The following is a 12,911-nucleotide window of genomic DNA, read 5'->3' on the forward strand; positions in this document are numbered from 1 at the left end:
TCTCTGAGGAATTTGAAGTTCTTAGCCATCTCTACACCAGCACCATTGATGCTGATTGGGCTGTGTAGTCCATCGCAGTTCCTGAAGTCAATAACTAGTTCCTTTATTTTGCTGACATTGAGGGGGAGGTTGTCGTCCTTTCACCATATTACTGTGCTTTCTATCTCCTTCCTGCACTCCATATCGTCATTGTCCGAGATCCAGCTCACCACAGTGGGATGGAGTTAGAGCAGAATTTGGCTGCACAGTCATGAGTGTATAAGGAGTATAAGGATGGGAATGTACAACATTGGTAAGGCTGCCTTTGCAGTATTGTGTTCAGTTTTGGTCACGCAGCTATAGCAAAGATGTCATTACGTTTTAAAGAGTTAAGCAAAAAAGATTTAAGAGGATATTTCCAGGTCTGAAGGGACTGAGTTATCGGCTGAAGTTGGGTAGGTTAGAACTAGAGAGCATTAGTTTAAGGTGAGAGGAGAAACATTTAATAGGAACTTGAGGAATAGCTTTTTCACACAAAGGGTGACTGGAATGCATTGCCAGAGGAAGTGGTTGAGGCAGGTACAATAACAACATTTAAAAGCCATTTGGATAGGTCTATGGATAGGAAAGATTTGGAGGGATTTTGGGCAAACGTGGATAAATGAAACTAGCTTAGTTGGACATCTTGGTCTGAATGGACGCATTAGGCTGAAGGATCTGTTTCCTTGCTTTATGAGTCTGTTACAATTAAACGCACCGTCTGTGCTAACCATCAAGCTGCACAAAACTTACTTTCAGTCCATTTTATTCTCGTCAAACTCCCATCAACTCCCTCCAGATGTTACCATGTATCGACACAATGGGACCAATTTAAAGTTGCCAATTAATCTACCAACCCACGTCTTAGGGATATGGGAGGAAACTGGAGCACCTGGAGGAAACCCATAGTCAACGGGAGAATGTGCAAACTCCACACCCACCAGCCCAGAGGTCACCGTTGAACCCAGGTGACTAGAGCAGTGAGGGAGCAGTGCTACTAGTCGTGCTACAGTGTGGCTTTTTAATTCAAAGTGAATTAAGCTAAATTCCCTGGTTAAACTTGTTTGGCTGGATTGTTAGATCAGACTCCTAGATTAATGTGTAGGAAGGAACTGTAGATGCTGGTTTAAACCGAAGAGAGACACAAAAATCGTGACAGGCAGCATCTCTGGAGAGAAGGAATGAGTGACGTTTCGGGTCGAGACCCTTCTTCAGACTGAAAGTCACGGGAAAGGGAAATGAGAGATATAGACGATGATGTAGAGAGATACAGAGCAATGAATGAAAGATATGCAAAAAGGTAACGATGATAAAGGAAACAGGCCATTGTTAGCTGTTTGTTAGGTGAAAACGAGAAGCTTGGTGCGAAATCAAGCTGCCCAAGTGAAATATGAGATGCTGTTCCTCCAATTTGCATTTAGCCTCACTCTGACAATGGAGGAGACCGAGGACAGAAAGGTCAATGTGGGAATGGAGTAAACACTTTAACACAATAACCAATTACTGTGAAGGAAACACGCATTGTAGCAGAACTACCTGTAATTGAAACAATGCCACTATTCCCCTGATGGTGCCACTTTGGAATTGTGTAACATAAACTAGAGTCAACCAGAAACTGAATGAAATTCGGAGACTCTCATTCAATTAATTTGTATGAGATTCAGAGTCAGTTTGAAAGGGTGAAAGAACAGTGTTGGCATTCTTCCTAGTTCTGTGATTCATCTTACTCTACTAGTTCTTTGTTATATTATGTTATTTTAAATTACAAGGATGTCACATCAGTAGAGAAATAAGAAAAGGATCCTGACTTTTATCCTCATTTTATCCTGTGTTTGCAGCTATGTTCATTATTAAAATTTTCGCAGTGAGACAGGGGAACGAAGCACATTATCTAGGCTGCCCCTGCAGTGCAGTTTTGAAGGATTTCTATACTGTCGGGGGTACCAGAGCCAAGTGCCTGTCTGATATTTTAAATGGAGGCATTTATCAAAGACCTCTTTCACCCTAGGTCTCGACCCGAAACGTCACCCATTCCTTCTCTCCAGGGATGCTGCCTATCCCAGCTGAGTTACTCCAGTATTTTGTGTTGACCTTCGATTCAAACCAGCATCTGCAGTCCTTTCCTCCACCTCTTTCACCCTGATCATTTCCTCTTCTCCCTTTTCCGTCTGACCGAAGGTACAAAAGCTTGCAGGCACGTACCACCAGATTCAGGAACAGCTTCTTTCCCACTATTATCAAACTATTGAATGGTCCTCTCATAACCTAAGGGTGTAGTCCTGATCTCTCAACCTCCTTTGTAGTGGCCCTTGCACTCTTTTTTTAATCTGAACTTCCTCTGTCGCTATAATACTGTATTCTTCACTTTGTTTCCTTTTTCTTTGTAGTAGATGTCAGTCACAAGTCTGTCTCCTGTGATGGAGATGGTGAGATCCAGAAAAGGTAGGGAGATGTCGGAGATGGTCCAAGTAAATTTGAGAGCAGGATGGAAATTAGTGGTGAAGTTGATGAAGTCAGTGAGTTCTGCATGGGTGCAGGAGGTAGCACCAATGCAGTCGATAATGTAGCGGAGGTAGAGTTCGGGGATAGGGCAAGTGTACGGCTGGGATTGTTGACGTACCCTACCAAGAGGCAGGCATAGCTAGGGCCAATGCGAGTGCCCATAGCTATGCCTTGGATTTGGAGGAGTCGAAGGAAAAGTTGTTGAGGGTAAGGACCAGCTCTGCGCGGCGGAGGAGAGTATTGGTAGATGGAAATTGGCTGGTTCTGTGGTCGAGAAAGAAACAAAGGGCTTTAAGACCCTCCTGGTGGGGGATGGAGGTGTAGAGTGACTGGACTTCCATGGTAAAGATAAGGGAGTGGGGGCCTGGAAAACGGAAGTCATTGAGGAGACGGAGAGCATGTGAGGTGTCTTGGACATAGGTAGGGAGGGATTGGATAAGGGGGGATAGGATGGAGTCGAGGTATGTGGAAATTAATTCGGTGGGACATGAACAGGCAGAAACAATGTGTCTGCTAGGACAGTTCTGTTTGTGGATTTTGGGGAGAAGATAAAATCGGGCCGTGCGGGGCTGGGCAACGATGAGGTTGGAGGCTTTAGAGGGCAGAGAGCCGGAAGTGATGAAATCAGTAATGGTGTTTGAGATTAAGGCCTGGTGCTCCTCTTTGGGGTCATGGTCCAAGGATAAGTAGGAGGAGGTGTCTGAGAGTTGTCGCCTGGCCTCAGTCTGGTGGAGGTCAGCGTGCCAGACTACCACGGCATCTCCCTTATAGGCGGATTTGATTATCCAGTCGGGGTTGCTGCAGAGTGAGCGAAGGGCTGTACGTTCAGGAGGGGAGAAGTTAGATCAAGTCAGGGGAGTGGAAAATTTGAGGTGGTTGATGTCCCGCCAGCAGTTGGAAATGAAAAGGTCTAATGAAGGTAGATGGCCATCCGGGGCAGTCCAAGAGGAGGGGGTCTGTTGGAGACAGGAAAAGGGGTCATCACTGGGCGGTGAGGACTCCTTTCCATGGAAAAAGGCCCTGAGGCGGAGGTGAGTGAAGAAGAGCTCTACATCGTTTATGTAAGTTAGTTGCATGGACTTCCGGAAAGTGTTGTTTAAGGTTTTTCCTAGGAGAATATCAGTTAAAATTCATGGACTTGTACGCAATTTATTGGCTTGGATAGAAATTGGTGATGGTCAGAGGGCAGAGAATAGAGCTAGTGGATAGATAGAGAAAGGGACAGGAAGTTACATGATCAGGTACTGTGAAAACAGAAACATATAACTACAGAAAGAAATTAATAGGTTAAATGATTGTGAACGGACAAAAAGTTGGCAAGTGGATTTAAGTATTAGTAAAAATTAGATCATCTACTTTGGATCTGAGCCCACTCCCCTGAATCAGTCTGAAGAAGGGTCTCGACCCGAAACGTCACCCATTCCTTCTCTCCAGAGATGCTGCCTGTCCCGCTGAGTTACTCCAGCATTTTGTGTCTACCTTCGAATTAAACCAGCATCTGCAGTTCTTTCCTTCACCAAAGAGGAAATATCTGCACCTCCTTGGAATTTAAATGATGAAGAGACTACACAGGCAAGGGGGATACTCTTTAACAATTGTACAAGCCAACACTTAGCAAGGTTTGGTGTTACGGAAATTAATTCTAAAAAAGAGAGTGTGGTGAAGGTACAAGGACAAATGTATCTGTATGTTCCATGTGTCCATTCAGCTGTTGCTTAATCCCACTGATTTTTTTTTCTGACAAGTTCTAACCTTTTTGTTTTGTAGTTGTACTACCACTGGAATCTGGATCAGGAAATGCAAGGTTGCATGGCCACAGCAGTCATCAAAGGAGATCAGGGAAACAACAACGGCAGAATGTAAGGAGCAACCCCAGCCATTCTGCAACCTTCTCATGTTCACCACAGAGGTGAGCTTTTATCGTTGTAAAAATAATAAGAAGAATAAATTATATGAATGTTTAAAACCATAAGGGTTTAATGTCACTGCAGTGTGTTTCCAACTTCCTTCACTGTTTGGCTCTGCGCACAGGGTAGAGTGGTACGTCTGTGTCTAAGCCCACCATCCCTCAAATACCTTGTTCAGGAAACCATTCATCTTTGTAGAAACAAGGAACTGCAGGTGTTGGTTTACAAACAAGGACACAATGTGCTGGAGTAACTGCGGGTCAGACAGCTTTTCTGGAGAACATGGATAGGTGACATTTCGGGTCGGGACATACTTCATTTGTGCGTCTGGGTGGTGAATGAGATAAAAACAGGTTGGAATTGTTAAGTCTAAAAGAAACTGCAATCTTGCTGATGTAGTGACCAGGGACAAGGGATGCAAGGGAATGAATTCTCCCTGAAACTCATATGAGGTTCAATTTGCAAAATTCCTTTTCCTGGCAAGTTCCCTAACTCGGTGAGATGCAAGACAGGGAATCAAAGAAGTGTGACACACAACATTCAGAGCCAGAATCATTGCTTTTAGTATATCAGTTATATGCCCCAATTCTGAGACACTTGACCATGGCTGATAATTCATCTTCCAATTGGTAAGGTATTTCAACTTCTCTTTTGCAAGTACTTCCGAATAATTTAAATCTCTTTTCAAAGCAGAAGCCTTTTCCCCTCTTTTACTCCTATGCAATGCTAATTGCAGTCCTGATTCAACAACAACCTGCCAGTCTCTAAGCTGAAAATGAATTGTACACAAGTATCACTGACGCAAAATAGATCTGTCCAAACACACGTTTCATACAATGTCACATTCAAGGATCTTGCCAGAATGAGGTCGGAAATTCTAATTTATACAATGCACACTTCACATTCATCCACTCCCTAACAAAGCTGGAAGTTAATTGTCAAAGTTTTATACAGTACATGGAGACTGATATTTTGTTTATATTCATCCTTGGTATGTGGATGGTGATGACATTGCTGCTAATTATATCCCATCCTTGCTGGCTCTGTAATGGTGGTGGTGATGAGTTTCCTTGGATCTCTCTGGTCCTGGTGGTAAAGGTATTCTTACAGTGCTGATGGGTGAGAAATTATTGATTTGACATCAATGATGGTAAAAGATTAGTGAAACGTGTCCCATATGGAGTGGTGTGTGATTTGGAAGGGAAATTGCTGGTCGGGCTGTACCTCTGTTCTTATAGCATTGGGAAATACTACCAAAAATGCCTTAACACAATGTGGCAATGAAACATGTGTATCTTAAACACTGCAGCCATGGTGGAGAGAGTGAAAGTATCTCATACTAAAAAAAAGAGTTCCTCTTGCAGAAGTTTAGCATGAGAGTTGCAAAGCAATTCGACACTGGGCTGCTTGGTTGTCAGTGCTGAATGAAGTAGATTAGAATGTGCGAGATAGACAATAGACAATAGGTGCAGGAGTAGGCCATTCAGCCCTTCGAGCCAGCACCGCCATTCAATGCGATCATGGCTGATCACTATCAATCAGTACCCCGTTCCTGCCTTCTCCCCATACCCCCTCACTCCGCTATCCTTAAGAGCTCTATCCAGCTCTCTCTTGAAAGCATCCAACGAACTGGCCTCCACTGCCTTCTGAGGCAGAGAATTCCACACCTTCACCACCCTCTGACTGAAAAAGTTCTTCCTCATCTCCGTTCTAAATGGCCTACCCCTTATTCTCAAACTGTGGCCCCTTGTTCTGGACTCCCCCAACATTGGGAACATGTTATCTGCCTCTAATGTGTCCAATCCCCTAATTATCTTATATGTTTCAATAAGATCCCCCCTCATCCTTCTAAATTCCAGTGTATACAAGCCCAATCGCTCCAGCCTTTCAACATACGACAGTCCCGCCATTCCGGGAATTAATCTAGTGAACCTACGCTGCACGCCCTCCATAGCAAGAATATCCTTCCTCAAATTTGGAGACCAAAACTGCACACAGTACTCCAGGTGCGGTCTCACCAGGGCCCGGTACAACTGTAGAAGGACCTCTTTGCTCCTATAACTCCTCTTGTTACGAAGGCCAACATTCCATTGGCTTTCTTCACTGCCTGCTGAACCTGCATGCTTCCTTTCATTGACTGATGCACTAGGACACCCAGATCTCGTTGAACTCCCCCTCCTCCTAACTTGACACCATTCAGATAATAATCTGCCTTTCTATTCTTACTTCCAAAGTGAATAACCTCACACTTATCTACATTAAACTGCATCTGCCATGTATCCGCCCACTCACACAACCTGTCCAGGTCACCCTGCAGCCTTATTGCATCTTCCTCACAATTCACACTACCCCCCAACTTAGTATCATCTGCAAATTTGCTAATGGTACTTTTAATCCCTTCGTCTAAGTCATTAATGTATATCGTAAATAGCTGGGGTCCCAGCACCGAACCTTGCGGTACCCCACTGGTCACTGCCTGCCATTCCGAAAGGGACCCATTTATCCCCACTCTTTGCTTTCTGTCTGTTAACCAATTTTCTATCCATGTCAGTACCCTACCCCCAATACCATGTGCCCTAATTTTGCCCACTAATCTCCTATGTGGGACCTTGTCGAAGGCTTTCTGAAAGTCGAGGTACACCACATCCACTGACTCTCCCTTGTCAATTTTCCTAGTTACATCCTCAAAAAATTCCAGTAGATTTGTCAAGCATGATTTCCCCTTCGTAAATCTATGCTGACTCGGAACGATCCCGTTACTGCTATCCAAATGCTCAGCAATTTCGTCTTTTATAATTGACTCCAGCATTTTCCCCACCACTGATGTCAGACTAACTGGTCTATAATTACCCGTTTTCTCTCTCCCTCCTTTCTTAAAAAGTGGGATAACATTTGCTATTCTCCAATCCACAGGAACTGATCCTGAATCTATAGAACGTTGAAAAATGATCTCCAATGCTTCCACTATTTCTAGAGCCACCTCCTTAAGTACTCTGGGATGCAGACCATCAGGCCCTGGGGATTTATCAGCCTTCAGTCCCATCAGTCTACCCAAAACCATTTCCTGCCTAATGTGGATTTCCTTCAGTTCCTCCATCACCCTAGGTTCTCCAGCCCCTAGAACATTTGGGAGATTGTGTGTATCTTCCTCAGTGAAGACAGATCCAAAGTAACGGTTTAACTCGTCTGCCATTTCTTTGTTCCCCATAATAAATTCCCCTGCTTCTGTCTTCAAGGGACCCACATTTGCCTTGACTATTTTTTTCCTCTTCACGTACCTAAAAAAACTTTTGCTATCCTCCTTTATATTATTGGCTAGTTTACCCTCGTACCTCATCTTTTCTCCTCGTATTGCCTTTTTAGTTAACTTTTGTTGCTCTTTAAAAGTGTCCCAATCCTCTGTCTTCCCACTCTTCTTTGCTATGTTATACTTCCTCTCCTTAATTTTTACGCTGTCCCTGACTTCCCTTGTCAGCCACAGGTGTCTCTTACTCCCCTTAGAGTCTTTCCACCTCTTTGGAATAAATTGATCCTGCAACCTCTGCATTATTCCCAGGAATACCTGCCATTGCTGTTCTACCGTCTTCCCTGCTAGGGCCTCCTTCCAATCAATTTTGGCCAGCTCCCGCCTCATGCCTCTGTAATCCCCTTTGCTATACTGTAATACCGACACTTCCGATTTTCCCTTCTGCCTTTCCATTTGCAGAGTAAAACTTATCATGTTGTGATCACTGCCTCCTAATGGCTCTTTTACCTCTAGTCCCCTTATCAGATCAGGATCATTACACAACACTAAATCCAGAATTGCCTTCTCCCTGGTAGGCTCCAGTACAAGCTGTTCTAAGAATCCATCTCGAAGGCACTCTACAAACTCTCTTTCCTGGGGTCCATTTCCAACCTGATTTTCCCAGTCTACCTGCATGTTGAAATCTCCCATAACCACCGTAGCATTACATTTTTGACACGCCAATTTTATCTCCTGATTTAACTTGCACCCTAAGTCGAGGCTACTGTTTGGGGGCCTATAGATAACTCCCATTAGGGTCTTTTTACCCTTACAATTTCTCATTTCTATCCATACTGATTCAACATCTCCTGATTCTATGTCACCCCTTGCAAGGGAATGAATATCATTCCTTACCATCAGAGCAACCCCACCCCCTCTGCCCACCTGTCTGTCTTTTCTATACGTTGTGTACCCCTGAATATTCAGTTCCCAGCCCTGGTCCTCTTGTAGCCATGTCTCAGTGATCCCTACAACATCATACTTGCCCATGACTAACTGAGCCTCAAGCTCATCCACTTTATTTTTTATACTACGCGCATTTAAGTACAACACTTTAACTTCTGTATTTACCTCCCCTCTCACATCGTTCACAATTGGCCCTGCCCTTAATTTCTTTTCCGCTCTAGAACTTCTGTTCCCATTCTTCCGAGAGTCTTTTGCAATATCTCCTGTATTCCCTTTTACCTCATCTTCATATTCACAATTTGTTAACCCCTCCCCCCCACTACTTAGTTTAAAGCCACAGGTGTCACACTAGCAAACCTGCCTGCCAGAATGTTTGTCCCCCTGCTGTTAAGATGCAACCCGTCCCTTTTGTACAAGTCACCCCTAGCCCAGAAGAGATCCCAGTGGTCCAGAAATCTAAATCCCTGCTCTCTGCACCAGTCCCTCAGCCATAAATTCATACCCTCTATCTCTCTGTTCCTGGCCTCACCAGCACGAGGTACCGGTAGCAGTCCAGAGATAACTACCTTCGACGTCCTACTTCTCAGCGTTTTTCTCAACTCTCTAAACTCCCGCTGTAGCACCTCCTTCCTCTTCCGCCCGACGTCATTCGTGCCCACGTGCACAACGACTTCAGGTTGATCGCCTTCCCTCGCTAGGATTTTCTGAAGCCGGTCTGTGATGTGTTGAACCCTGGCACCAGGGAGGCAACAGACCATCCTCAAGTCCCTCCTGCTGCCACAGAATCTTCTGTCCGTCCCTCGGACTATGGAGTCACCGACCACTACGGCTCTTCCAGACTTCGGTCTCCCCTGTCGAGTATCCTTGCCAACAGGTCCGCCACTCGGACTGGAAACGTCTTCTGCCCCGACAGTTCCCAAGAGGGTATACCTATTTGCAATAGGCACAGCCACTGGGGTCTCCTGTAGTCCACGTCCACTCCCCCCGGAAACAGTCTCCCACCTTCGCTCGACCTGGACCCTTGGCGTGACAGCCTCACAATAGGTCCTGTCGAGGAAACTCTCGCATTCCCGGATGGCCCTGAGGTCATCCAACTGCCTCTCCAACTCCACCACACGTCCCTTCAGGAGCTGCACCTGGACACAGTTCTTGCAGGTGTAGCTCCCAGAAGCTCCCGCGATGTCCCCGTCTTCCCACATCCTGCAGGAAACACACCGCACCAACTTTTCCGCCATCACCTTGTGCCTATAACCAGCTCTGGCTTAAAACAATGGTATCCTCCTCACCTCAGCCTACTCGCCGAAGACTCGCAGCCAAAGACTCGCACTTTTCTCACTGGGCAGCCAACGGGCGTCCTTGCTCTGCTCCCGGACTTTTCAAATTGACTACTACTTCCTTTTGGCGCTCTTTTTAAACTGCCTGTTCAACTGTGATTAGCACTTACTTTACTGCTCAGCCAACGGGCGTCCTTGCTCTGCTCCCGGACTTTTCAAATTGACTACTACTTCCTTTTGGCGCTCTTTTTAAACTGCCTGTTCAACTGTGATTAGCACTTACTTTACTGCTCAGCCAACGGGCGTCCTTGCTCTGCTCCCGGACTTTTCAAATTGACTACTACTTCCTTTTGGCGCTCTTTTTAAACTGCCTGTTCAACTGTGATTAGCACTTACTTTACTGCTCAGCCAACGGGCGTCCTTGCTCTGCTCCCGGACTTTTCAAATTGACTACTACTTCCTTTTGGCGCTCTTTTTAAACTGCCTGTTCAACTGTGATTAGCACTTACTTTACTGCTCAGCCAACGGGCGTCCTTGCTCTGCTCCCGGACTTTTCAAATTGACTACTACTTCCTTTTGGCGCTCTTTTTAAACTGCCTGTTCAACTGTGATTAGCACTTACTTTACTGCTCAGCCAACGGGCGTCCTTGCTCTGCTCCCGGACTTTTCAAATTGACTACTACTTCCTTTTGGCGCTCTTTTTAAACTGCCTGTTCAACTGTGATTAGCACTTACTTTACTGCTCAGCCAACGGGCGTCCTTGCTCTGCTCCCGGACTTTTCAAAGCTGGATCAATCCAGAGTGTTGTAAGTTATGGGACTGGAGAAGGATGCTTCCCACAGTGGGATATGAACAAGGTGCAAATATTAAAAGTCAGTTTTATAATAAAGCATTTTTCTTTGGGTCATTCAAAATTAAAGATAATCTTTTTCCTTTGCAACATTCAAAAATGTTGATATTCTGGTATGTTTAACAGTGTAAATGACACCAGAATTAACACTTCCCTTTAATTGTGTGATTTATATTTTGACAGCCCTAATAAAATGCCATTATGCCAGTTTTATGCTGCTGTTAGAATCCATTTTATCAGTTTGTCCAAAATCATGATTCAATCCAGAAAGAATTTTGAGTCTGTTTCCTGTGACACGACACTGGTCCTAATGATTTTACAGCGATGTACCTTTTCAATGAATGATTAGATAAGGCACTGGCAGAATAAATTGAAAATGTGGGAGTACCTTCACCAGACCGACGTCAAGGTGCCAGCTGACCTTCTCCTTCTCAAGGTTAATGAAAGATGGGCAATAAAATCTGGCCTTACTAGTGACACCCACAAAACTGAAAATGGATAAAGGAAAAAAAATTGAGGAGGGGATGTGTACACAAAGCAAAAGGCATGAATGACAATGCCTGAGAGTGTGGGTGAAATTCCTTACTATATGTTGTAATATTAAAATTACAAATATCTTAATGAACACAAAATATGATTTAAACCCAAAACACAAGGAACTGCAGATGCTGGAATCTTGAGCAAAACACAAAGCGCTGGAGGTACTCAGCAGGACAGGCAGCAACAGTGGAGGGAATGGACATAGAGAACATAGAACATAGAAAAATAGGTGCAGGAGTAGGCCATTCGGCCCTTCGAGCCATTCAATATGATCATGGCTGATCACCTAAAATCAGTACCCTTTTCCTGCTTTTTCCCCATATTGCTTAATTTCTTTAGCCCTAAGAGCTAAATCTAACTCTCTCTTGAAAACATCCAGTGAATTGGCCTCCACTGCCTTCTGAGGCAGAGAATTCCACAGATTTACAACTTTCTGGGTGAAGAAGATTTTCCTCATCTCAGACCTAAACGGTCTACCTCTTATTCTTAAACTGTGACCCCTGGTTCTGGACACCCCCAACATCGGGAACATTTTTCTTGCATCTAGCGTGTCCAATCCTTTGAGAATTTTATATGTTTCTATAAGATCCCCTCTCATCCTTCTAAATTCTAATGAATACAAGCCCTGTCGACCCATTCTTTCATCATTCGTCAGTCCCGCCATCCCGGGAATTAACCTGGTGAACCTACGCTGCACTCCCTCAATAGCAATAATGTCCTTCCTCAAATTAGGCGACCAAAATTGCACACAATACTCCAGGTGGCGTCTCACCAGGGCCCTGCACAACTGCAGTAGGACCTCCTTGCACCTAAACTCAAACCCTCTCGTAATGAAGGCCAACATGCCATTAGCTTTCTTCACTACCTGCTGTACCTGCATGCTTACTTACATGTGACGTTTCAGGTCTGAAACAGGAATACAAAGACATATTGCACATGCTGTAAATGCTTTGAGGATAGACACAAAATGTTGGAGTAACTTGGCAGGTCAGGTGGCATCTCTGGAGAAAAGGAATAGGTGACTTTTCGTCTGAAGAACGGTCGTGACCCGAAACATCACCTATTCCTTTTGTTCAGAGATGCTGCTTACCCGCTGAGTTACTCGAGCATTTTGTGTCTATCTTCAGTGTAAACCATCTGCAGTTCCTTCCTACACATGTTGTAGATGCTTTGTTCTGCTTTGCATCAGCCTATTCTGGGTTTAAAAGAAAATGCCAACCAAGGTGAAAGTTCCATTCTCCAGAGAAAAGACCTCAAGCAAAAATGTATTACGAACATCACTTTAAAAAGAAATCCTGTGCCTTGTGAAGGTATTTTGTATCTTATGGAGTGGAGTTGGCCATTTTCAACTTTAGCCCGTGCACCGTAGATTTTTTCCATATTACGTGCGGTTCTTAAAAAGTATAGCAAGTCTAGATGGATTTGTTGATGGTTTTGTTTATTCACAGCTCACAGGAAAATGGACAAATACAGAACCGCTCTGGTTCTTTGCACTTGAGCAGCATTGGATGTCCAAGTGGCAGTCCAAGGCACGATGCTTCATCACATCATGACACCTCCATTGGCGCCACACACATTTTTGTTGATGAACTGGGTAAGTATTTCTTAGAAATTATTAATCAAGCGAT

At 44.5% G+C, this 12,911-nt stretch overlaps 1 protein-coding gene across 1 annotated transcript in view; it reads left to right on the top strand.

Moving 5' to 3' along the window:
* Positions 1 to 12,911, top strand: part of LOC144590961 (pecanex-like protein 1) — a gene marked incomplete at its 3' end in the record, with an annotated part of 85,148 nt that overhangs the window by 38,414 nt on the left and 33,823 nt on the right. The window contains exons 7-8 of the mRNA XM_078395326.1: positions 4,288 to 4,429; positions 12,732 to 12,877. Of these exons, the coding sequence (XP_078251452.1) occupies positions 4,288 to 4,429; positions 12,732 to 12,877 (288 nt within the window). The remainder of the gene's footprint in view (positions 1 to 4,287; positions 4,430 to 12,731; positions 12,878 to 12,911) is intronic.

The sequence above is a fragment of the Rhinoraja longicauda genome, unplaced genomic scaffold, assembly GCF_053455715.1.
Source record: "Rhinoraja longicauda isolate Sanriku21f unplaced genomic scaffold, sRhiLon1.1 Scf000429, whole genome shotgun sequence".
Lineage (NCBI taxonomy): Eukaryota > Metazoa > Chordata > Chondrichthyes > Rajiformes > Arhynchobatidae > Rhinoraja > Rhinoraja longicauda.